Here is a 27,744-nt window from a genome sequence, read left to right as displayed (position 1 = left end):
ACAAGTCAGTTTAACAATATTTGCTATAACATACTAATCCTCCAAATCCATTTATTCCTGAAAATTGCAGCAAAAGCAAATGTTGTACATTCCCTTTAAATCTATTTATTCAAGGCGATTCCATAGTCAAAGAGTTAGGTTGCCTCCTACAGACCAATCCGGGCACGCTGTCGCTTCTACCGCGAAGGCCCCCTTCAATGGCGAGAGCATTGTGCTAGCTATTGTTCAGATAATCCATCATGGGGCAGTAGCTTTTCACAATAGCTTGCGCAATGCTTTCGCCATTTAAGGGGGGTCAAGTGCGTGTTCAGGGATCACGTGCCTGGATTTGCCTATACTCCCTCACACCCCACCCCCCCCACCCAACCCCCACCCCACCCCACACAATGTACTTGCTGATATTAAAAGAGAAAATATCGGGGGGGGGGGTGGTTAGGTCCTTTTCTTATCTTCTCCCATTTTCTTCCTTTTGTTTCCCTTCTCATGATTAAAGCAACTCTGCATATGTACTTTCTTTGTTATATTACATCAGAAACAGCCTTTGGCAATACTAATGGCAATGCTAACAAAAAGGGAAAAAAGCCAAATAACTGAGCGTCAGTGTTGTAATTTTAAAGTTAAATGCTCATGTCTTGCTAACTTTGCGGTGTAGATGCGTGAACGCTACTTCTATTGCGAGGGTGACATCACTCACTTTGGCCAAGAACTGAAACATTGGAATCTGAAGCGATGTTGGACAGAGTGCCTGACCAAGAGTGACTATGACAACCGCCGGCGAGACGTTGACCAATTCAACAGGTGAAGGAGTGATCAGATGAACCAGAAGGGTTTAACACCTCTAATTCCTTTGAAAACCAATGTGTTTATTTTGTATCTGAGAGGAACCAAAGTTAAACCAATCTGGTTATTTTGGTTCTTCTTGGAACCAATTCTCTGGAATCCTCAAATCCCATTTTTGTCAGTGTGCCTTTGACCATCATCTAGAGAATAACTGTATTTTTCAGAGATAGTCGCTACCTTTGCCCAACTTTCAAACTAGGCACCATTCTAGCTTAGCTTTAATGTTTTTCTCTTGTAATTCCCAGATGTTCATCTTGGCATGTTGCCTCCTTAGTTGTGAATTTGCAATCAACAAATTAATTCGGAAACTGACTTTGGGGCTGATTACTCGGCTGGTAGAGTACCAGAATGGTGGTGTTCCTGGGGCAGCCCAATCAAATCCCACCCCAGTTGATTTTTTCATACAGTGTATGCCCTGATTGCAACAACTAATAAACTTGGGGAAAAATATCTAAATTGGGTGATATTGGGCTGCCTTATGTATCTGTAATAGAGTTTAAATCCAGTCATCACAAGTCGGCCTATCTGAAGTCAAATGAAGTGTTACTAAGATTAACTGTCACAATTAACTGTTACTATTCATCTTTTGTTACTCGTGTCCAGTCTTGTAATAGGCCGATCCACTTAGCCCCGCCCCATGATGCTTTGACCAATCACAGGAGTGATTAATGTCTGACATGCTTGCACAATGGTCCGACATGCTTGCACAATGGTCCGACATGCTTGCACAATAGTCCGACATGCGTGCACAATGGTCCGACATGCTTGCACAATGGTCCGACATGCGTGCACAATGGTCCGACATGCGTGCACAATGGTCCGACATGCGTGCACAATGGTCCGACATGCGTGCACAATGGTCCGACATGCTTGCACAATGGTCCGACATGCTTGCACAATAGTCCGACATGCGTGCACAATGGTCCGACATGCTTGCACAATGGTCCGACATGCGTGCACAATGGTCCGACATGCGTGCACAATGGTCCGACATGCGTGCACAATGGTCCGACATGCCTGCACAATGGTCCGACATGCTTGCACAATGGTCCGACATGCTTGCACGTACATGTGACGCGCTGCCATGCGGGGCTGAACCATGCAGTGTGGAATTGCAGAGGTATTGCAGAGGTGCACTTGTTGTTGCCCATATGTGCAGTGGGTGATGGGGCCTAACGGTTCAGTCTATTGACTTTAAATATGTTCAATGTTTCATGTAAATCAAATTAGGTTTTGCCCTTCACCGACGTATAAACACTGTATACTCAGTGTGTTACCTCCTGAGTGAAAGTTGAAAAAAATCACTCGGGTGGGACTCAAACCCACGACCTCCTGCTTTCTAGTGCAGATGTCTTACCACTCGACCACCGAGGTAACAGGATCGGTTGGCTGGTTCAGATCTGATGTACATAGCAGCGGGTACCGCATTAACTATTGAAGGGCAAAACCTAATCTGATTTACATCACCCCGGTGCAAAAATCTCATCTTATAAATAATGTTTCATGGGTTTGTCTTTCAAGTGAGAATCGCTGGCGTAAGCGAGGGATCGCAGTCATTCCCACCAAGTATGGTATCGCCTTCACCTTCAAACCTCTGAATCAGGTGGGCTTAGTTCAGTGCTCCTTATAGTGCCATTATTCTTACAGTGTGAGTCAAAAAGAAAGTGACCCAGTAAGAAAAAATGTTAAAAAGATGGCTCGCTCCATTTATAAAAAAAAATTACATAGGAATAAAAAACAAGTCATTGACTACTAACTGTGAAAATTTCATGTAATTTGCATACTCCATTCACAAGTTATATCTATTTTAATAAAAATATCACAAAACTCAGTTGTCCACCACTGGTCATTTTACTGATACGCATTGATGAATACCCTTTAAATACAATGGAAAAACACATGCAATTCTCATTCCAGAAAATGTTTTGATTTATTCCTCATGTACACACACAAAATCTAAAAGTAAAAATGACTCAACTTTGGAGCATTATTGTTTGGCGTACCTTGAATAGAGAATGAAATAAAATATATCTTTAATATAGCTTCAAAGCATTTAGCGTTTCATGGACAGCTGTGAAAATGGTTTCTTTTAGTTAAACATGCATACCTTCTGATAGCAAGGATTCTGTGTTTTTTAAGATGAGTGGAAGAATATGCTTGTTATTCATTGGTCACTCTATCTCTTTTTGAATCACTGTATACTATTAAGCGCAAAAAGTGTGTGTGTTCACAAGTTGTTCACGAGTTGATCAGCCACAAAGTGGGCAACTTCACCCCCGCAAAGGAGGCAACCGTGCCCGCTTTGCGGCAAGGCAATTGCGCCATTTTTATAATGAAAGTGTGATTTTACAACTGTTAGATTTGAAAATGTCGCTGTCTTTTCTTTTATAAATCTTTCAAGTTATTGGGGTAATTATGCTAGTGGCTTTAAAGGACACATCTGGCTATGTTATCCCCCTTAAGTTTTTTTAAAGAGCATTACGAGGCAATGATTCCATTAAAAAAGAGTTTTGAACGCTGTGCTTGTTTTAGCTCAAGCTGAATTAAACATGGCCCGAGTCAGGTGTTGCGCTTGCTCGCTGCAGCATGCGTACACGTACACACAATGAAGTGGTACTCGAGTTAATATGGCACTTGTTTCACTTTGGACATGACGTTGATAAAGGAATTTAGGGCTCGGTTGTTATGACGTAGTCCAACTTGAGTCAAGTCTAACCTGAATTAGGAGGGTCCCACTCCTTTTTAAAAGTTGAAATAAAAAAATATGAATATGTGAACCAATTTTTGTTTGATGTCTCATTGGAAAGTTCATACTTTTTATAATGCTGAAAATGTCAATTCAATTTACAATTTATTTTTTAGGGCGCCACACCTCAAACGTGTGGGGACTTTGCTTTACTAATGAATGGAACTGAGTAAGAGCTTTTTATAGTGTAGTACAGGACTGGTTCTTAAAGGTGAATGTAATCAATTTTTTAAAAGCTTTGCACAAAAATATTAGTAATTTCACCATTATTTTGTAAAAGCTTATCACAAATTTGGGCCTATTCACTGTTAGGCCAAAAAAAATAAGTCTCCGGTTTCTGGTATGGAGCTTGTCCAAAAAGTGGTGCGGCGACGCGGCTTGTTTTTTTTTTACCTGACTTTTCTGCTTCAAATGTCGGCTGATGACTGCAAATGGTGCCCGACTAAACTTCGTGCAAATACATGGGAGTCCAGAGAGGCCACATAAAGCTCATTCTCGATCATAACCCCATCTAAAAACACGTTAAAATTGTGCAGCAGCAGGATTCCAGTCAAACCAGGGAGTTTGGCGGTTTTGAGACATCATCTTTCATTGAAAAAAAAAACTTTTTCATTTTACCGACGCGCATGGCTACGGCGACGCGCGCGCATACCAGAAACCGGAGACTTTTTTTTTTTGGCCTTAAGTAACAAGCAGTGTTGTAGTACTCGTACTCGGTACTCATACTCGATTACTACTCAAGTACTTTTTTTAGAGTACTCATACTCGTACTCGAATGTCAAAGTACTCATACTCGAAATGACGGTACTCGTACTCGGGCAGCAAAGTACTCGTACTCAACATGTCGAAAATGTACTCGATCATCAAAGTACTCGTACTCAAATATCAGCACTCGAAACAAATGGTATAGCTTGACTTAAACCACAGCCTTATTTTATTGATACTTTCAGTTTGAAATGTTTGATTGGCTTGCAGACAAATCAAAGTTTCCTGAATTTTCTCTGTGCATGTTCAGACAAACACTTTTAACAGCTAGCCGTGAGTGGGTCTGTATATCGGTCTGAGTGGGCCTGGGCTAATTATGCACAATGAACCATTTGTCGTATGGCCGTATTCGGAAAAAGAAGTACCAGTACTCGTACTCGGAATACAAGTACTCGTACTCGGTACCCTAAGTACTCGGCAGTACTCGGTACTTGGAAAAAAAGAACTCGACTGCAACACTGGTTACAAGTATTAAAATGAAGCCTTGTTTTTTTCTCACATAGGCCGGTGCCTTGGTACACATCTACACGGACGGTGCAGTGTTAATCAGTCACAGCGGTGTGGAGATGGGTCAAGGGTTACACACCAAGATGATCCAGGTGGCAAGTCGGGCGTTGAGAATCCCTCAAGAGAAGATCCACATCCTGGAGACCAATACAGCGATGGTGCCCAACACTTCCCCAACTGCTGCCAGCTCTGGCTCTGACCTCAACGGAATGGCTATCAAGGTGAGGATATGCTCATTGTTCAGTTGCGTATTAGATGAGAGGATGTTTTGGGGCTTGGACCGTCACCCTAAAAAAGTAATAAATAAAAATGTAAAGCAAATTTTGGAATGTGGCCTATAAAACAAGAGTGTGTGCATATGTTGAGTGTGTGTGTTGTGAATGATCTGATACACTGTACCCTCTGGAGACGTGTGTTCAATAGGGAACAAAAGATTGTATACATCTCCACAGGGCAATTTCTATAGATGAATATGTCTCCACAAGGTTTTCATGAAATAGATATATGGATTTCACTCAAAAACTAGGAATTTCCAAGCTATGTTGATCTCTCGCAAATGGAAGAGTTTTAGAAAAGGGAAATTAAGTCCAAATTTCAGCTAAGGAAATTAATTCTGGTTAATAAAATAAGAGCATTTTTAAACTACACTTTCAAACTCGAAAATTTTAGTACACGAGAACAAAGGAGTGTCTCCACAAGGATACAAATTCCAGTATGTGTGTGTGTGTCATGAATAGTGCCACTCGTGTGCCAAATGACATCTACTCCCACCCACCCACACAAGTGTGTAAGCCTACAATCGGGGACCCCCTATTGTCCCTCTTTTGTTTCTACTTTAACTTTTTAAGAAGACCTCCCATATGTTTTGTACACGAATCCAAATTGGGGACATCTCGGGAACTAGTACCCTATTGTCTTCTATTGTTCGAACACAGAAACAGACTCACCCACCCACCCATCCACACACCCAACCACCACCACCTCCACCACCAGGCTTATGGATGTTCTAAACATGGGCAGATAATGCCAATATTTAATGGCAAACGATCCTTCTTAAAATGTTCCTGTTACACTTCTGTCTATGTATGTCCTGATCTACATGGCACCAGAATTGGCCGAGTGTGAAAGGAATGACTTTATCAACAGCAAAACATGCTCTTCAATGTGTTCTGCTTTTCACTTATTCCCAGGCTATATTATGCTCATCACAAAAATTTGCTCAGCACTATTTTTCACTTGTCAAGCAGTGTAACCTGTTTCGTCAAGTGAAAATTTCAGGTGATCAGCAATTTTAGCAACTCTTTGTTATTTGGTTCTCTGACCACACACTACACCCCCTTTTTCCAAGTAGGAAACTACTGAACTAATCTTGATACCTTGCAATCAATGAATATATGTTTGTTTTCCCAAGGCTGCTTGCGAAACACTGTTGCAGAACTTGGAACCATTCGTGCGCGACAACCCCAAAGGAACCTGGGAAGAGTGGGTGAGCACATGTCAACAATTGTCTCTTTTGATTGTTTTATCAATATCAAGCCCTGAACAGTTCCTTCCATTGTAATTGTTGTGTTACTTCTTTTACTTTTGAAACACTGTACCAGCACAGTATTCTAGAGGCTGCAGGTTTGAATCTCCCTCAAGTCTCACTTTTTAAATAATTTGACCTCTTTGTTATTTTTATTTATGAAGTTCCGTTTAAAGGCAGAGTAGATCATTTGTCATTTGTGCATTTGTTTCGTTTGAAGCAACAAAGGAAAAGTTCACGCAAGAACTGTTGTTGACCATTGGTTAACCATAGTTCGACTAAAGTTAGCCGGAACTCTGTCTAGTCGAATGATGGTTGACTACGCTAGTCGACTATTTGGAACCAACCTACTGGGGCTGGTTACATGGCTGGTAACCAATAGCCGCACGCATTCATAACGTACAGCAGGGAGCCAGGATCCAGACGTTTTGCGATGACATTTTGACCGGCATTTGACTAGAGACGTTCGCACATTGCTATTAGTGCGCCGGCGTATGGTACGTCACAAATCAACCACTAGTCAACTAATGGTCCTTGCCCGAACTTGGCCAAAAGTGCTCAAAATCTAGAGCCGGGTTCTTAGAGCACTGAATCGACGAATAATAGCAACCACGCTTGGTGTTCTGTCAATGCTTGCGCGCACCCATTCACGGATTCGCACAATTACAACCCAACTAACAGAAATTTCTAAAAATTTGTCACTTGACTCATCTTTGAAAATGACCTATTATTGTTTTCTTCAAAATGACAGCATGCCAGAGGGAATTATTTCACAGGGAGTGCCATTACTATCTTTAAACCAAGTACAAACTTTTTAACAGTAATTTGGTCAGTTACTTTTTGGATAGCTGCAAATGATCTACTCTACCTGTAAGAAACTTTGTCAATCAATGCCTTGTTTCAGGTGAAAGCCGCCTACATGAATCGTGTCAGCCTTTCTACCACTGGATTCTACTCGTGAGTCAACCACTTTTTTCTTCTTCTTTTTCTCTGTGATAAAGATGCTGTCTCGTTGATTAACATATTGTTTTTAACTTCTGGATTATTTTCCAAAGTACATATTCTCATTTATGTCAGCTGGTTAACCCATTCAGTAAAATTTCAACAACAACTGGTTTGTTACAGAGACAAAGACAGATTTGACATTCACATTTGAACTACAGCCTGTCTCAAAAAAATGGTACAATCAGAAAAAAAATTGGTTAAATATGAAATTTCAAAATAAGTCATTCTTACTTGGCATAATATTAAAGAACAAAGACTGGGCTTTCCAATAGTGTTTGTTTGATCTTATTTGCTTTTGTCAATTCAGAGATATAATCAATTTAGTGCAATACACCAAAATCGATTTTGTGCCACTTTTATGCATGGGCAGAGTTGTTTCGAGTGCTGTGCCATGCTGTCTTGAAGCTCACAAAAGATTGCAACTTGGCCAAAAAAAAAACTCGATTTTTGTGTTCCGCAGTAACTGGAGTTATCTCTGGATTGACAAAAGCAAATGAGATGAAACAAAAAGTACTGGAAAGCCTGGTCTTTTTTCTTTAATGTGATGCTCAAAACGACTTACTTATGTTGAGATTTAATATTGAAAAAAAAAATTGTTTTCGATTGTACCATTTTTTTTTGAGACAGGCTGTACATGTATAAAAAGTAGAACACAGAAGATGACTTTGTAGAAAACAAGATTTGAACAAAATCACGTTCACAGAGAAATAAATTATGTACCAAACATGTAATGCCTTTTTTAATGTAGTTTCTCCCTTCTCATAGTACACATAGTAACTGCATGGAAAACAAGATATGTATCAATAAGATACTCTCACAAGCAAATCAGGTTATCGTTGAAGTTCCTTCTCCTATTTTTCCTATTGAAGAAGTCATTGTAAAGGTTTGCACGCGAATGCTCCAGTTAACCTTAGCATGAAAAAGGAATGATGTTTAGTGTATCATGTATCCATATCACGTAACACGTACATGTATCTTTAATCACGCAATCACGGTTTCATCTACTTAAAACAGACAATAACAAATACCAATCAAGATTGATAAAATAGAACAATGTAACATGTGTCAAAGTCAGTTGTAAATAAGCTGGCATATGTGTGAGTCCCGAATGTACATGTATCCAAATTACTGCACAAAATGTGTATTACATGTGTGGGCTCCATATAATGTTGTGTATTAAAGCCTATGATGCATATTTTCTCATGTCACTTTTACACAAATTTTCCCCAATAAATTAACACCAAAATAACGTAATTATCTACAAAATAACCTAATGACCTTGTTCTTTAAATGTTTTACAGTCATTTTTTTTTAAATGTTGGTTTCGAAAAATGACGACCTCGGGCTGTCCTTTAGGAACATATTTCCTGACAAAACATGTGACGCTGACGTGAAAGTTGACATTATCTTAACGTTTTGACATAACTGATTTACTAATGGTGGTAAGCAACATCGCCCTCTTTCGACAAAAGAATACATATACAAAAGAAAAGTTCACCTAATTAACTTAATACAAAAATGAAGCATTCTGACCTAACAAAATCTTTTGCTTTGTCCACTTGTAGGACTCCCAACTTGTACTTTGATTGGCAAACCGGCAACGGCAAGCCATTCAATTATTTCTGCCACGGCGTCGCAGTCTCGGAGGTTGAGATCGATTGTCTGACTGGGGATCACCAAGTACTGAGGACAGATATTGTCATGGATGTGGGAGACAGTATCAACCCAGCCATCGATATCGGTCAGGTAGGCTTCACAAAATTCCACTTTTTCATCATTCCAATAAGTTTAAAATTAACCCCAAAAAATATGAATTGTACAGACCATACAGGGTGAGTCAAAAAGAAAGTGACCGAATTAGAAAAAAAATAATCAAAAGATATGCGGCATTTTCCACCTGATAGGAAATACCATAGGAATTAATGTGACCAGCTCAACAAAAAAAGGGTATTATGTTAATTGAGTTATATATGTGGCTGGCAAGCCCACAATGTAAGCTTTCATTTGGTATATGATAGAGCCCCATAGCTCCTGCTGTTTTGGAGATATGACGTATTTACATATTAATTACTTCCTTGGAGTTCAAATTACACAACTGAGAAAACAGGCTTTGAAATAGCTGGCTTTGTTGTAGAACAACAGAACAATGCACACAAAATGGTTGTTTTTCCCTTTTTATTCATCAAAATCCACATTTTCGTGAATGAAACCTGAAACTTTAGGCATTAAAGATGTCATTCATAACAAAAATATAATATCACATTTTGACGAAATTTTCACCCTCTCAATGTTGAGCAGGCCATTACACAATAATGCTCAGTGCGACTTAATACTCTTTTTGGTGGAGCCGGTCACATATTATTGACTACTAAATGTGACATTTTTACATAATTTGCATACTCTGATGTCAGGAACCGGTTTCAGATTATGGAATCGTGTACTCGTAACCAACTTTACGTATTACTGAGTAACTTCTCAGACAGTGAAAAAGAAAGTTTTTGAATGCCATTCATGGAGCATTTTCAAAATGAAAACAGGGCTTCGTGTGAAAGCAAAACATAATTCACATTTATAACGTTCTTGAAAGTTGCACTTTACACATGAAAGCTATGCTCCCTGTTCACACTTGTATCTTGTTGCATTGACACACCGATGTGGTAGTATTATTTTGCGGACCTTTGTGAACTATCTGAACATCTTCCGAGATTTGAATTTTGGACTTGGGGCTTCTTTAACGGGTACCTGTGGTTTTGTATTTTTAAGCGTGTACCTTGTTCCCATTTTACCCATAAGGGCAATTCCATGGTTACTCACGTTACATTTTTGATGTACTTTTGAGTTTCCTTGGGCTGTAATTACCTTACCTTACACAAAATTGGTTACTCACGTTACGAAAATGTAACCTGAGTAACCGATTTTGTGCATCTTGTTTATCATACATAACACATTTTTCTGGATGTCATCTTTGGTGCTTAGGTAGATCTAGGTCTACTCTATCTACCAAGGGGATAACAGTTATTAACCCTCCGACGCAGAAAGCACATTTACTAACACGCTTACAGTAAGGGGTCCCTCCGGGGACCCAGATATTTAGCGCCTTGGTTTGAGGCTACACAACACAGTATCTATATGTATACAATCTCGACATGTCTGTAGACTATAAATAAGGAGGTCATTGACAGGAAACAGATGTTGTATACATAGTCTGTGGTCAAGTCGTGCACTTGGCTACCCCCCAAGTGACTTTGTTTTGTGCACGTGTATATGGGCAGCCCAGGTTGTCAGGCTCAGATATGCCTGACCCGGGGTCACACACTAAAGGTGACTGCATATATCCGTAGTGGGTGTCTCTGGCTAGGATTAGATGGAAGATCACCAGAATTGGTTGGAAATTTTTTTTTTATTAAGGTAATTAACCAAATTGGGTCCCCAAAAGGGCTAGTTTCTGCGTCGGAGGGTTAAACCTTTTCAGTAAGGTAATTACAGCCCAAGGAAACTCAAAAGTACATCAAAAATGTAACGCGAGTAACCGTGGAATTGCCCATGCACGACCCTATTTTACTTCAGTGTATTGAGTTCCATACAAAGTGCAACAATTTTTATTAGTCATGTGAAGCCCAGGCTAATAGGCTTTACCTACTGACTGAAAAATATACAGCACGTAAGTGCAATGTGTACAGCAAAGTCTGGCATTGACGGACTCAAATGTTTCATTTTTTCCATTGGTAGATTGAGGGTGCTTTCATTCAGGGCTATGGGCTATTCGTCCTGGAGGATTACCGAGTGACCCCAACCGGTCAACTGCTGACTAAAGGGCCTGGTTTCTACAAGATCCCAGGGTTTGGCGACATCCCGTCAGAGTTCAACGTCAGTCTGCTCACCAGGGCACCTAATCCGTTTGCCGTCTGCTCCTCTAAGGTTGGTTGATATCAGTTCCGTAGTTCTTACCATTGTTCGTCTGTATATGCCAAAGCTTTCATAAAGTCTGTAGACATTGCATGAATTCTGCATTTAATAGGCACTATGGGGAAGAGTAACTTGATTTCCATCATTTCTCTCGTTTTATCATTGATTTGCTGTATGTGCTTAACTTCAATTATATAGTCTGTAGAGGACGCAAGAAAATGACAATTTTCTGTCTTAAGTGGCCAGAAAGTAGCTCAAGCTACGCTCATACTGTGCTCATCTTGCGCTAACGATGCGCTCATCTCGCTCTCTATGCGCCCCTGTCAAGCTCAGTTACTCGATCTAGTTGCCGCCGCTGCGCTGTCACTGCGCTCACACTACGCTCTGCTCGCTGTTGATACGTCTTAGTAGCTTGCGTCGCGCTCTCTATCCGACGAAAATAGGCTCACGTGACGTCACTTGCGCAGTATAATTACCACGACAAAACGGTCGATCCGCAGTCCAGTTTCAAATTTATTCTACAAATTCATCGCAGTCCAGTTACTTTTTCATGGCGACTACATCGACTACCTTGCGCCTAGGCTGCGTCAATGCCAAGTCAATGTCGCACGATTCACGCTCGCACAGTGCCCAAGTTGCGTCATTACGGCGCCCTGGCCAGAGTGCAGAGAGGTTCCGATTGTTTTGAGCATGGTCAAAGACTTTGGTGCTCATCGGAGACCATTAAGACCCTCTGACACCCATCTGGCGACCTATGTACATGTAGTTGTCGCTGCGATCTAGTAGTTGTTGTTGCACCCCAGCCATTTTTCAAGGACGCAGTGGGAGCACATGTATGATTGCAGACAGTGTGACAGGGCCATAGTATTTGTCCACAGACTCTGCAGTCGGTCAGTGATTAAGCTTGCTATATTATCACCCCATTTTCTGACATATTTTCTCATTTTCTGTTATTGAGGGTTAAAAAAAATGCTCTGTAAAGTTGGCTTGATAACTTCTTTAAATCCTAATTGCTTTCTTATTTAAATTTGAGCATTTTCAGTTAATTTGATAGTTTAGATAACATACATCATGTTCTAATCAAGTTGCCGGTCTTACATTTTCTTGCATGCAGGCGATTGGTGAACCACCCTTGTTCCTGGCAGCATCAGTTTTCTTTGCCATCAAGGATGCCATCCAGTCAGCCAGGGATGATGCAGGTGTTCCTGGGACCTTAAAGCTGGACAGTCCAGCCACGGCCGAGAGGATCCGCATGGCCTGCCAAGACCAATTTACCAAACAGGTAATGGAGATTTTCTTCATTTACTCATTTACCAATAACCCTCCTTATTTAATAAGTTCAAGGCACTTGAGTTCATATATATAGGTCATATGAAGCAGAATTCTTGTAATACAGTAAACTCCGGCCAAGTCGGCACTCTCGGGACCCGAGAAATTGTGACGGCTTACGCGAATGCCGACATCTGCTGTAAATCGTCATTTTGACGACTTTTATGAATGGCCTTTTGCACACATGATTCATTGCACTAATTGGCTTCGATTTACCCTGGTTCATTTCCTTTATGCTTGAGTTGAATCCGGCAAATTAATCCTCGAATTGAATCATCACATTTGGGGTATTGATAGTGGAGACCACGATACATATGTACGTGCATAGTAACAAATTGAATGCGTGCGTGGTCTGGTATATACCACGAACGCATTGACTGCAGCACTAGTCATTCATAAGACGACTGACGACCCCCAAAATGGACAGAGCGCATGCGTATAGACTAGAGGAGGTACTGGTATTGATATGCTCACGATGCATATGCGATGTATGCAGTAGGACACCCTTTTCGACAACGATACATACAGCGATCACGGGCCGTGCCAAACCACTTTTCACTCGACACTTCTTGGAAACCGCAGTACAGAAAGTCGATGCCAATGCGTGATTTGTTCAATGCCCACTTAGGCAAAGGATTTTGTCATGCTTTTTATGGAAACGGGACCGAGAGTAACACAACGACTTGAGCGAAATGGCGACTTATAAAAGCCGACTTAGAAATAAAAAATTCAATGGAAATGCATTACGGACAATCGGGACTGTATTCAGACGGCCGACTTGAACGATTTGACGAGTTGTACGATGTTGGTTTAGCCGGAGTTTACTGTACTACTACAAGTCACAAGTCCATCAAAAGTCAAATCACAAGTCCATCTCAAGTCAAATCACAAGTCCATCTCAAGTCAAATTTCAAGGCCGGCCTCCTGTAATACAATGATAAATCAAGGAATGTTTTTTTTTTCTTCATTTACTTGACTAGCTTGTGACTTGACTTAAGACTGAATGACTTGTACTTAATTTGGGATTGACCGACTTGTTACAGACATATGACAGACTTGTGACAGACTTGTGAGGACTTGATATACATGTACATGTATGACTACAACTCTGGCAAGAAGAGAGAAATCTATAAGGCAAAAGAAAAAGTTTCCGGTTTCTGGTCTGCGTCCGCGTAGCTGTAGCTTTGGCGTCAGCCAAATTAAAAGGTTTTTTTTTTTCAATATAAGATGATGTCTCAAAACTGCCAAACTCACTGGTTTGACTGGAATCCTGCTGCTGCACAATTTTAGAGTTTTTTTAGATGGGGTTACAATCGAGTATAAGCTTTATGTGGCCTCTCTCAGCTCCCATATTTTTGCAGTAAATGGGTGCAGAATTCTCAAGCCTTATGGCCTCACTGAGGTCACCTCAAGCTCCACTCAGAAGGATATTTTTGAGAGTTTTAAGGGATGGAAGCGACATGTGCAACATCAGCTGACATTAGAAGAAAAAAAAAGTAGGGGAAAAAAAAACTCGTCGCCGCATTACTTTTAAGGCAAGCTCCATACCAGAAACCGGAGACTTTTTTTGGCCTCAGTGTGAGTTAGTCCGTCAGACATCGAACACTGATGTACATAACCCAAGTTGAAAACCTGAACTATCCAATGCACATGGGCGCTTAATGGGTATTGAAGAAGGGCCCATGAACTTCAAAGTGTAAGCACTTGTTACAATCAGGAACCAGTAGTGACATACGTATTATGCCTAATACTAAATTGGGGGGAAAAGCTCTGAAGCAAATATACTTTTCTGGGCTTTTTCAGTTCAAAACAGCGACATGTACATCTTTTATCAAGGTAGCTAACATACTGGATCTAAGTTACAATGTTCACAGGTGCATAATAATGTCCACCTAAATAAGTTCCTAAAGAATATACTTTTTATTTTGTTTTTCTCCAGTTTCCTCCGCCAGAGCCTGGAACATACACACCCTTCTTTGTGCGTCCATAGTAGCGAAGTGCCTTCAGATCCAATTCAAATTGGAGACTTTTTCCCTTGATTCAATGTCAAATGAAGCAATTCAGGTTATGTAAAAAAAAACAGGCTCAGCTACTTAAATATCACCATACAGGGTGAGTCAAACAAAGCGGAACCCAAACCCCAAAAATTATATTTCATATTTACAAAAATATGTTGCACCAAAAATAATAACGACTGGAAAGCCAATTTCATGAGGTACTTTTAGATGAAAAAAATGACTGAAATTGGTCAATCCGTTCGGAAAATATCACCATTTAAACACAATGACCCTAGAACCCCTCTCGTCCAAAAAAATGCGATTTCAAGAATCGTTGTCGCAATTGTCTTTAAACATCACCAGCGATAAAATCTCAGTTTAAACGTTAAAAATATTCAACAGAATCCCTTTGGAGACCCGTCCTTTACAAAAAGTACATTTTTATAAATCATGTTGTTTGCCTAACCTGGGTTGTTAATAAAGATATTGTGTTTTACATTTGGTGACAGTTGTTAAAACAAGTATTATGTGTCATTTTCTTTGTTGTTTAAAACACACAATGAATTGCTTTTTTGGACGAGACAGGTTTTAGGGTCATTGCGTTTAAATGGTGATATTCTTTGAACGGATTGAGCAATTACAGTAATTTTTTCATCTAAAAGTAGCTTATGAAATTACCTTTTCAGTCATTATTATTTTTGGCGCTACATATTTTTTAAAATATGAAATATATTTTATTGGGTTTGGGTTCCGCTTTTTTTGACTCACCCTATAGTATGTTTCTGCCCCATGTGCCTTAAAACAGTTGACCGTGCACAATCAAATCAATGGTGTATTAAACTGGGGTCAAGTTTGCAGGATGGCACGTAGGGGGGCCTCATTTTTTTACATGCATTTTTCAAAATAAATCAGTCCTTTTGCCTTCCCCTAGTTTGGACGGGGGAGGGGGACCTCAAGTATGCAAGGGGGTGGATGAGAACACCCCCACCCGACTGCGGCAGTATATCAAATAATAACCATGCATTTTCTCAGTGAAATGGTGCAGTCAATATTGTTTGTTACGAGAGCAGAAAGAATGTAGTAAGACTCGGGTACATTTATGTTCTGTTTTTCCTCACTTTGGGTTATTATTAATCTACCTTGGGATTCGGATAACTGTGCTATACAAAAGTTTTCACTGCGATTTAGAGGGGGGGGGGGAATGGTGGTAAACATGAGGGTGCATTTTTAAATTATATTCACCTCTATAAGAAACTCACTATTATTTGTTTTTTTATTAAATATTTCACAGGGCTTTTTCATTGTAGAAACAGTTTTTGTGTTATAATCTTTAAAAAGTTTCCCATTTTTTTGTTTTGTTTTGATGATTCTCTTTAAAGGTAAAATATATATATAAAAAAAAAAGCAAAAAATAAATAAAAGAGTTTTACGGTCGGGCAGTTCTATCATTATGAAAGGAAGTGTAATGTCCTTGACAGCCAATTAAATAATGAGACATGATCCACAACTCCTGGTTTGTAATCTCCTTGACCATTACTAGATGTTGGATGTATAAGATTTGTAAAATATATTTTCAGGTTTATTCACGGACCTGTCCAAAGCCCAGTCACGGACATAACATGATGCTAGAAATGCCCATTTGTGTAAACAAAAGAGAGTTTCCCCATTACATATGCACAAAATATGTTTTTGAGTTTTAAATTCACTTTTTTTAAAATTAATATAGCCCTTTAATTTGTTTAACCATTCTGCAAGTATAGAAAAATTAGAGTTACTTTTCCATACTTGCATTCATTTATTAATTTTTAAATATAGCTGGTAGCCCATAAAACTATTTAATTGAAAAGTGGGTTTGTACTCATTCTTTTATTTTGAAAAATTCTAGTATTTAGAGAGGTTTCGCTTCTGAACGGATATGTTTAGCTAGCCGTAACCGTTATAGACTACCGAAGTGAATACATCAGGCGCACAAAAATGTGTGTAAAAGGCATTAGGGCGTGATTCAGCCCGTGAACCAACACGTGCGCACTCCATTCGTTTGCACTACACTTTCTGGTTCTAAATGACGTCACACTTCGGTACTCTATTGACCGTTCCATTGTTTTCGCACCATGTACGCATATGCATACACTTAGTTATCAGAACCCTTACCAATAAAAGCAGTATCTAAAATGACAGCCTCCGATGAAAACCTTGTTTCTGCGACTAATCCTGTTTTTGAAACACAGACAAATGGCACATTATGTTGAGCAATTTATCCCCTTTCAAGCAAATCAAACCCGATTAAACAAATATCCGTTCACTTGTGAAAACTCCCATTTGTATATCAGTCACTGCCAATATTGCAGGTTTGGAATTTAGTTTAGCAAATTTTAAGAGGGTTTTGTTGAATTAGAGATAGTAGTTTTACATTTTACGAAAAAAAAATAATATAACTGAATATGTTGTAAAAATATTAAAATGTACTGATGAAGAAAGCCCTACAAAAAAAAAATAATTTTAATTATTGACAACAAAAATTGTATTAACACTTGATCATCTAGATCTTTCGGTATTACATGTATGTGAAAAGGTATTTGTATCAAAAAGATTAATCGAAAGTTTACTCAGAATATATAGGCATATGTATAACAAATTAAGTTGAATAAAAAGGCATTTATTAATAGACTCATTTGCTATTGTTTGATTGCTGTGCACCAAAGTTGTTTTGATGGTTTTTTTTTTCATATGATAAAGAGTATTGTTATCTAATGTTTTACACCATACATTGGGGGTAACAACAATCAAAATGCTAAATCATAGAGCTAAATTACGAACACATGTACAATCTTCAAAATCATAATTGAACTTGTTAACAGCCATTTGGTGTGTGATGCAATGTTCATCTAAATTTTTCAATGGTCGCTAGTGGTCCTCATTTTATGAACGTAATCGTTTGTAATACAATGTAGTTGTACCTTAAAGATGAAATTGATTGTTTATGCCAAATAAAAAAAAATGTTTAGCATCCTCGCCAGCTTCCTTTTCGGAGGCCGCCTCCTTTTTTCTTTTTCTTTTAACACAAAAAGAATGATAAAATTCAAACAGTGACATCATTTTGGCCTCTTTGTCCGTTGCATCTAGCCCCCCCCCCCCCCCCCCCCCCCCCCCCTAATGGTAAGTCATTCCTGAGTCTAAGTGGCGGATATAAATTTAAAAAAAGCTGGCGGCCATCTTGAAAAAAAGCCCGGTTGTGCGGCCATTTTGAAAAGAAAAAAAAGGGGGCTCCTCCCTTTTTTTTCAAAAAGGCAGGACGCTAAACAGGTTTTTTTTTATTAACATGTATTTGGCCTGATTGTCTTTTTTTCACATATCTGTCAGTGAAGTTATGTCATTTGCGTTTGTTCTTCATAATAAGGTCCAGGTTTCACAAGATTTAAAGTGTTTTGAAGTGTGTAGCCTGCATGGTATTCAAGATGTTTTAATTGAAAGAAAATAACTTGTATATTGATATACAGCACGTGTTATGCTTCCATAATAAAACTTTATTTTTCGATCTATCAGAAATTCTTTTGGGCAGAAATGCTAAACTTAACTTTAACGAAATCACTTTGAAAACGGCGGGTTACAAAGTTGTATGAAGTATTTTTGATAAACCCATTGTTTTTAACATTGTATGACTTTTACAGAACATAGTCCTTATTTGTTTGATTTTTTTTTCAAAAAATAAAAATCAACTGAGAATTTACTGTTCCTCTTAACAACCGAGAGAATAAAGGTGAATCACCAAAGTATAAAATCTATTTGCATTTAGCCAAGACTTTGTCTACTACAATTAAACCGTAAAGATATTACAGTATCTATAGGGTTTGTATTATTGGCAAACTTTTGGGGGTGGGGGTCATAGCTGTTTTCACTTAATACCTTGCTATGACCAACCAAGATGCTCAGATGGCTACAAATACGTTTATCCTCTCAGGTCTCGAGTTCAAAATGGTTAAATGTTGTTGAGATGGTTTGGGGGAGACAAAATAGAAGAACATTGAATTTTCTGTCTCCGCTTTGTGATTGGCTGGTTATGACATGTCCAAGTTTTGGGATACTGGTACATGTACTTTGTCACTTCAAAAGTAGTCATTTTTAATCCTATTCACACAAAAAACTTACCTCATGTAAGGGAATAATGAAAGGTTTGCGGAAACACCATGTGCGAATAATTTCTAAACTAAGAGAATGGTTCTGAAAAGAGCCAGAGGTATAAACTCGACGTTCCGGTCAGTATGCTCTGACCGTCTTCAGGAGAGTGCCTAAACTCTAAGAAAGTGAATACTTAAGTAGCAAAAGGCGAAGTCAATGAAGTGTGAAGTGGCATCCTGTGAGGATGCCAAGTAGACAGGATCCTAGAACAAGCTTTTTGATAAATATGATAAAGTATTTTTGATAAATCCATTGTTTTTAACACTGTATGACTTTTACAGGACATAGTTCTTATTTTTTTGATTTTTTTTTCAAAAAATAAAAAGGGATTTTCACTGTACCTATTTGTGCATGTCCTAATCCTGATACAAGCAACACGACACATATTATGAGACGAGTACAAACTAATTTGATGGCAATACCTTTTATTTTCCACCTGAACAGGTATCTTATCCTTTTTAGTCCTATTTTAAACCCTTTCAACATCATAAGATGTTAAAATACTATCAAGTTAGCGTTGATGTATCCGGCAGGACATCATTACTGGACCAAGCCCAGTCTAAAGAGGCTTTCTTAGCTGTTGGTAGCTTTCCAGCACTTAACTGGCGCATCACTCATCACTCAAATTCTGATGGGAGGCAGGCTGGCTCTAAACAACAGACGCATATACATTGGGGATAGCCTGAGTGCTTATCAAGAACATATTTATGGTCATCAACTGATTAAATAGCCATTATCTTAGTAGGGGGCTCATGAATACGAACCCGGGATTCACGGGTCATGAATACGAACCCGGGATTCACGGGTTCGCGAAAGCCACATTAGACTGGGCTTGGTCCAGTAATGATTTTGCTGACTTAACCAATGGAGATGAGAGGGAGCTCCCGTTCGTTTGTTTTAAACTCCAGTAGGTGTTTGTTTTGTGATTGGTCTTTCAGGAACGTACCAAATGCAACCCTAAAATATTTGCCTTTTTGAGATAAAAATCGTTGGATTTTAATGTTTTGGGTATCAAATTAAAGCTGAGAGCTTTTTCTTTCAAATACTGAAAAATCATGAAAATAGCACTTTGTGAAGAGAATCACACCGGAGAAAAGCACTGTTGTCACTCGGCAATCATTTATTCGCTTGAAACAGTCCAACAAGCATGGTTTAACAATCACATGTACAATTTACCTGCTACCAGTTCTAATAATTAACAGGTCCATGTAACTACCAGCATGGCTAATTAAATTCCCATAGTTACCACTTACATGCTAACGGTTATAACATTCCAATACTACGGATATCCCTACACCTAGAAGCGCAATTGCTTCACCCAAGTCCCAAGGGACTATACGGCTATCCCTACACTAATTTAGAAGCGCAATCACTTCTCACAAGTCCCAATGGACTACGGATATCCGTATAGTTAGAAGCGCAATCGCTTCTCCAAAAGTCCCAATGGACTACGGATATCCGTACATGCAGTTAGAAACGCAATCGCTTCTCACAAGTCCCAGGGGACTATAGATGTCCCTACATTTAGAAGCGCAGTCGCTTGTCGCAAAAATAAGCGCAATCGCTTCTCACACTTAGAAGCGCCATCGCTATTCGCAAGCTGATAAACGCTGCGGATAAATCACTTATCCGCAGCACAAGAGCCCATGGAGGGAGATTGGCTGAGATCCATCATTCCAAGGATAATGGACGTGAGCCAGCACCCCCGGCGATAGTGGCTCGTCCGTTTGTGTCTCACCTCTCTCTCCCTGGGCTCAAACCATCCAAACACCCATAACTCCATTATTTTATTTTTTTTTTGTGGCCTGGTGAACCAGTTGTGGCCGACTGGTAATTTACTGGAGGCTATACTGTTCTCCATTTAATCCTTGAATAAACCCAAAATCTAGTAAATTAATAATATACACATTACCCAATAATTTGGATCGTGCTGGTCTGATTTCGCACCACGGGTCCTTATATGTTACAGCCTACTGTGGATAATTATTAACACAAACTTTGCTTTATCTAATTTGCCAACTTGACAATGCCACTTGTCTGGGATTAATTAAACCTTCGCATTAATTGAATATCCACATCAGTTTTCCAGCCTTTTTCTTCCCGCTCACGTAACTCTCGGGTAGCCAATCGAGATATAGTCGCCGACTACGAAAACTCAAAACTCGTTGAGAAAAATGAGAACGTATTTTTGGCCCCAAGCTTGCTATCTCATGCCAACCTGAAAATTGGATTCCCATTTACAGACTGCATTACGAGGTTACTTTTCCTATGACCCTATTTATGTCTAATTTAAATGGGTGTCCACTTAGTGGCGCAAGCCAACGTGAAGTGCAGTTCACGCCAGAACCAGAACGCCTATACAATCGTAAATCCGGGAAACCAACTATACTGATAAGTCATCGAAGGCGCTTAACCGCATGATATGTAATTATAGCCAGGAGTTGATCGGGTTGTGTTGTATGAAATTCCTTGTAAGTTACTCCCACTGGCCACTTCACAATTACGACATGAGCGGATACCGAATATTGTATAACAACCAATTACCCCTAAGGCCTGAACGGCAACGTACGTACCACTTGTTTTTAACCAACCTGGTTCAGCAATGCCTCATGATTGACTTCGAATACAATTTTGTTATAATCTGGTTCGCCATCAAATCCTGAACGACTGTTCAGAATAATGAATTAATCAGTCAAATGATCGACAGCAAGTGTAACCGTAATACCTGCTCGATTGATGGCGTAACAAGCCTGGGTTTACCCAATAAGCCGGGATTGACTACAACTTGAACCTGGTTTACCATTAAGTCACGATCGACTGCAATTATGTGTTACACCTCTTGTTCTCGTTTCGGTTTGCGGTAACACCATGTGGTAATAACTACTGCTTAGAAGATATTAGTTCTGAGAAGAACTTGTCCTGCTTATTATCAACTTGCTAAATAGTTTTTTGTTCTGTTTAGAACAGTCCTGCTGTAAGTTCTAAAAGAACTTGTCTTTGGTCTCAAACCAAAGACAAGTTCTTTTAGAACTTACAGCAGGACTGTTCTAAACAGAACAAAAAACTACTTAGCAAGTAGATAATAAGCAGGACAAGTTCTTCTCAGAACTAATATCTTCTAAGCAGTAGTTATTACCACATGGTGTTACCGCAAACCGAAACGATACCGATACCCCACCATGCAAAGCCTCAAATCTTATACCTCTTGTTCTAATACCACTTCCGCATGATCAACTACCATGTTTTGTCGCCAATCGGCTGGTTTGCCAATTAATCACAATTCAGTAGCAAAATAAGTATAATCCCTTCAATAGTCATATACACTACGAATTGTCTCTAACCAACCTGGTATCCATAAATGATCGACTACAGCTTCAGTAATGCAATCAACCTGGTTTGCGTTTACAACGTGAGTATGTGACTCCATTGAAGACAACACTTAATTAAACCATAATTGTAGTGAACGACCGTGTCTGTAACCCGCACATTAAGTGTACTGCAGGCACCCATTCACAAGTATGGTTCATATGATAACTCATGCGTTGACGTTAACTGCAATTTTACTTCAACTGGGGACAACCCCGAACCCCTAAGTCATGATCGGTTACGTGTTTCGGGAGCCACCCACAATACTGTTAATAACATGTGGCATATACTCGTATGATGCCGCTACTATATGCCTTGACAATCTGGTGAATATTCTGTGACTGCATGCCCTTAATGAGCGTGTGCGGTAATAGTCTAAAGTATTTAGTTCCATATCGCCCCTATATACATGTTGTACCTCGTAAGCTACTACATGTATCTCAGTCAACGAACTTCGACCGGGCGGCTCACCGCCATGCTTGCGCTTCATACAGTATTGGATGCGAACACCATTCCTATGGCGTGTCAAACGTTGCAATATTCAATATTTTGCAATATATATGTTGGATGTTCAATATGTGTTTGTTATCTTTTACATTTATGTGCGATGTTCAATATAAGTGTGCGATGTTTTTCATTATTTGCGCGATGTTTAATATATTTGTGCGATGTTTTACAATATATGTGCGATGTTCAATATATGTGTGCGAACTGCGATGTTTTACATTTATATGCGATTTTCAATTTATATGTGCGATGTTTTCAATATTATGTTCGATTTTTTGCATTAAATGTGCGATGTTTTTCGATACAATTGTGTGTGTTGTTTTACAATATATTTGCGATATTCTCAAATATGTGAGCAATGTTTTACACATAATTATGTTTGGCATTTCGAGCTATTTGTATTCGATGTTTCATCGGTATGTTTGCATTCGATCTTTTGCAATATGCATTTGATGTTTCCCTTTTCATTCGATGTTTCGTTAAGAGTCAAAGTCTGGTTACTAGACCGCGAAAGTCTGACTATTTTGCCTAAAGTCAGTGTATGAGACGTCAGGGGATCGCGTAACGTGATTAGAGCCAGACCTAAACGGTAAAAACCGGAGTTGTGGGTAATTCTTTAAGCATACGCAATGCGTTCATCATTGTTTGGGCAGTACCCCCAGCTGTGCCTGTACTACCCATAGTGTTGTGTGCATCATGCATTGAGGAGTGCATGACACATGGTCTGAGCTCCAAGGCCGATGTGCACCTGTCCCGTTTAATGATCCAGTTACCTGATAATTTGTTAGCATAAGCTGATGTAAAATTGGGCAAAATTAGATGTTCATGAAAAAAAATCAAATTGTAAGGGGTTAACCTTGCATTTTTTTAGCAAAATCGGGAAAAATCAGATGTTTCTGGAAAATTGCAGATTGTATGGGGTTAGTTGTTTAAGAAACATTTCAAATTGTAAGGCGTGAACATTGCATATTTTAGCAAAATTGGGCAAAATCAGATGTTTCCGAAACATTTCAGATGTAAGGGATTAACCTTGCTTTTTAAGTGAAATTTTGTAAAATGTTACGAAAAATTTCAAATTGAAAGGGGTTAACCTCGCATTTTTTTAAAGCGAAAATGGGAAAAAATCAAATGTTTCTGGAAAATTGCAGATTCTAAGGTGTTAAGCTTGCTTTTTTAGCAAAATTGGGAGCATATTTTACTTAAAAATTGGGCAAAATCAGATGCTTCTAAAAAATCCGGATGTAAAGTTTCCGCAAAAACAGCTGTTGAAAAAGAGCCCAATGTTGAACTTTACTGAGTCTGAGGTCTATCGAGGGGACGATCCTTATTTCAACTCCCGGAGATTCGCTGACAGTCTCTATTTTTCTTTTTAAGAAAGTCCAAATAGCTGAAGAGGGAGGTGAGAATCTATATGTGCCCAGATACAAAGAGTAGAAATCTACGCGTCTGCCTTTTGAAAATACACAATTGCGGTGTTCATTGTTGCGTAATGATCCGCCTAGCACACGACTGTTTTGCACATCAGGCTGTGTTATGCAGCTTCCTAACAAACCAAACACACTGGGCTCATTATATCGACTTGTTTTTACCCATTAAGGTAAAGCAAATGGACCCAGTAATCTTCCTGGCGCGTTTGCTCACCTATAAAGACAACTTTTCTCAATTTAAGGAAAATTCTAAGGTAACGAAATGGCCGAGTGGTTATGATTCGTCGTCCACGGTTAGAGGGGTCCCGGGTTCGAATCCCGCTGGTGTCTTTTTGGTTTTTAACGTATGAGTTCAATCATTTACTATAAGAGATTTAATTTCCCGTCGTAAAGTACCTTAGCTTAATCGGTAAGCACTGCTGCTGGTACTGTCCGCGAGTTCCAGGTTGGCGCCTTCGTACAGGTTCAGGGCATGTGGTCCACTCGGAGGATCAGGGCTTAGGGGCCGCCCTGTTCCTCCCTTAGCTCTTTGCTTTTACATGGTGCCTGGCCCTCCGGGGTTATATGGATGGATAGGGAAGGAAGTGTGTATTGGTCGGGGACGCCGAGACCCCGGAAGAGAACTAAGGGATCGGCTGGGGCATTGTTATGGCTCAGACCGATCCCTGAAAGCTTGACTAGCACATAACTTTTTGATTTTTTTTACCCTCTATCTTTTATACTTTGGTTTAGTTTGATATCTACAGCTGCTCGGTAGGTCTACGGGTAGTATCAAAATTGAAACAAAGGTGTATGTCATAAATCAATGAATATTTCACAATTGACTATAATCAAAACGGAATTTCGTTTGATCAATTTGACTATCATTATATAATGACGCGATTGCCAATTGACGTAAGAAACGCCATGAATTATACCGGGAAAGAATAAAGATGTACATTGTAATATAAATATTATTGATACATCTTTCAAATAACGTGTCTTTAATTGTGAGCATTCCAAACAATACAGTAATTCGCAATAGCAATAGAATGGTATATGATAGCACGATCATTGCGTCTCTATTAAATTAAACAAAATATAATTTAGGCCCCTATGTGTGAAATATTCTTTGATTGACTATGAGCATTCTATACGAATGAGTTAATTCGCACAATATAGCAACAACGAAAGAGAAAGGAAAAAGAAAAAATTCCTTTACCCTAAAAACTGGAAATATAATTTGTTTTAAAAAAGTCAAATGGGACACTTCATGTATTGATTTAACAGTTTGCAAGGAGTTAGCCTTACATTTTTAGCAAAATTCGGAAAACTCAGATGTTTCTGGAAAAATGCAGATTGTATGGGGTTAGATGTTTATGAAACATTTCAAATTGTAAGGGGTGAACCTTACATATTTTAGCGAAATTGGGCAAAATCAGATCTTTCTGGAAAATTTCAGATTGTAAGGGGTTAACCTTGCTTTTTTAGTGAAATTTGGCACAATCAAATGTTTATGAAAAATTTCAAATTGTAAGGGGTTAACCTTGCTTTTTTAGTACAATTGGAAAAATTTAAATGTTTATGAAAAATTTAAAATTGTCAGGGGTTAACCTTGCATTTTTTTAGCAAAATAGGGCAAAATCAGGTGTTTATGGAAAATTTCAGATTTTAAGGGGTTAACTTTGCATTTTTAGCAAAACTGGGCAAAGTCAGATTTGTATGAAAATCAAAAATTGTAAGGGGTTAACCTTGCCAAATTAGGGCAAAATCAGATGTTTCTGGAAAAAAGCAGATTGAAAGGGGTTAACTTTGCTTTTTTAGTGAAATTTGGCACAGTTGGATGTTTATGAAAAAGTTCAAATTGTAAGGGGTTAACCCTGCATTTTTTTAAACGAAATTGGGAAAAATCTGATCTTTCTGGAAAATTACAGTATTGTATTGGGTTAACTTGGCATTTTTAGCAAAACTGGGCAATATCAGATTTTTATGTAACATCTCGAATTGTAAGGCGTGAACCTTGCATTTTTAGCAAAATTGGGCAAAATGAGATGTTTCTGAAACATTTCAAATTGTAAGGGGTTACCCTTGTTTTTTGAATTTTTAGGGGTTAACCTTGCATTTTTTAGCAAAATAGGGCAAAATCAGGTGTTTATGAAAAATCAAAAATTGTAAGGGGTTAACATTTGCCAAATTAGGGCAAAATGAGAAGTTTCTAGAAAATTGCAGATTGAAAAGCCAGGGGTTAACCTTGCATTTTAGCAAAATTCGGCAAAATGATATTTTTATGAAAAATTTCAAATTGTAAGGGGTTAACCTTTGCCAAATTAGGGCAAAATCAGGTATTTATGAAAAAATTGCAGATTGAAAGGGGTTAACCTTGCATTTTTAGCAAAATTGGGCTAAATCAGATTCGTATGAAAAATCAAAAATTGTAAGGGGTTAACCTTTTCATCAACATCTAATTTTGCCAAATTTCACTAAAAAAAGTAAGGTTAATTCCTTACATCGGATTTTTTTTCAGAAACATCTGATTTTGCCGAATTTTGCTAAAAATGCCAAGTTAACCCCATACAATTCTGAAATTTTCCAGAAACATCTGATTTTTCCCAATTTTGCTTTAAAAAATGCAGGGTTAACCCCTTACAATTTGAATTTTTCATAAACATCCAACTTTGCCAAATTTGACTAAAAAAATAAACATTTCATAAACATTTCTTTTTGCCCAATATTGCTAAAAATGTGAGGTTGAGCCCTTACAATCTGCAATTTTTGAGAAACATCTGATTTTGCCATAGTTTGGCAAGGTTATCCCCTTACAATCTGAATTTTCTAGAAACCTGTGATTTTGCCCTATTTTGCTAAAAAAAATGAAAAGTTAACCCCTTACAATCTGAAATTTTCCATAAACACCTGATTTTGCCCCATTTTGCTAAAAAATCAATGGTTAATCCCTTACAATTTGAATTTTTCATAAACATTAACATTTTTCCCAATTTTGCTAAAAATGCAAGGTGAACCCCTTACAATTTGAAATTTTTCATCAACATCTAATTTTGCCGAATTTCACTAAAAAAAGTAAGGTTAATTCCTTACATCGGATTTTTTTTCAGAAACATCTGATTTTGCCGAATTTTGCTAAAAATGCCAAGTTAACCCCATACAATTCTGCAATTTTCCAGAAACATCTGATTTTTCCCAATTTCGCTTAAAAAAATGCAGGGTTAACCCCTTACAATTTGAATTTTTCATCAACATCCAACTTTGCCAAATTTCACTAAAAAAATTAACATTTCATAAACATTTATTTTGCCCAATTTTGCTAAAAATGTGAGGTTAAGCCCTTACAATCTGCAATTTTTGAGAAACATCTGATTTTGCCCTAGTTTGGCACGGTTATCCCCTTACAATCTGAATTATCTAGAAACCTGTGATTTTGCCCTATTTTGCTAAAAAAATGAAAAGTTAACCCCTTACAATCTGAAATTTTCCATAAACACCTGATTTTGCCCTATTTTGCTAAAAAATCAATGGTTAATCCCTTACAATTTGAAATTTTTCATAAACATTAACATTTTTCCCAATTTTGCTAAAAATGCAAGGTGAACCCCTTACAATTTGAAATTGTTCATCAACATCTAATTTTGCCAAATTTCACTAAAAAAAGTA

General features: G+C 38.5%; 1 protein-coding gene across 1 annotated transcript in view; it reads left to right on the top strand.

The window, feature by feature from the left end:
• The window catches only part of LOC119742029 (xanthine dehydrogenase/oxidase-like), a 60,678-nt gene extending 45,980 nt beyond the window's left edge, over positions 1-14,698 (top strand). Inside the window, exons 24-32 of the mRNA XM_038218046.1 lie at positions 653-798; positions 2,362-2,443; positions 4,855-5,079; positions 6,270-6,344; positions 7,288-7,340; positions 8,954-9,134; positions 11,118-11,306; positions 12,409-12,576; positions 14,563-14,698. Coding sequence (XP_038073974.1) covers positions 653-798; positions 2,362-2,443; positions 4,855-5,079; positions 6,270-6,344; positions 7,288-7,340; positions 8,954-9,134; positions 11,118-11,306; positions 12,409-12,576; positions 14,563-14,613 — 1,170 coding nt within the window. The 3' untranslated portion in view covers positions 14,614-14,698. The remainder of the gene's footprint in view (positions 1-652; positions 799-2,361; positions 2,444-4,854; positions 5,080-6,269; positions 6,345-7,287; positions 7,341-8,953; positions 9,135-11,117; positions 11,307-12,408; positions 12,577-14,562) is intronic.
• Positions 14,699-27,744: the final 13,046 nt, after the last annotated feature.

Source organism: Patiria miniata, unplaced genomic scaffold, assembly GCF_015706575.1.
Source record: "Patiria miniata isolate m_02_andy unplaced genomic scaffold, ASM1570657v1 HiC_scaffold_5, whole genome shotgun sequence".
NCBI classification, from domain to species: Eukaryota; Metazoa; Echinodermata; class Asteroidea; order Valvatida; family Asterinidae; genus Patiria; species Patiria miniata.
Note: the sequence above shows the minus strand (reverse complement) of the source record. Positions and strands in the feature narration are given on the sequence as shown.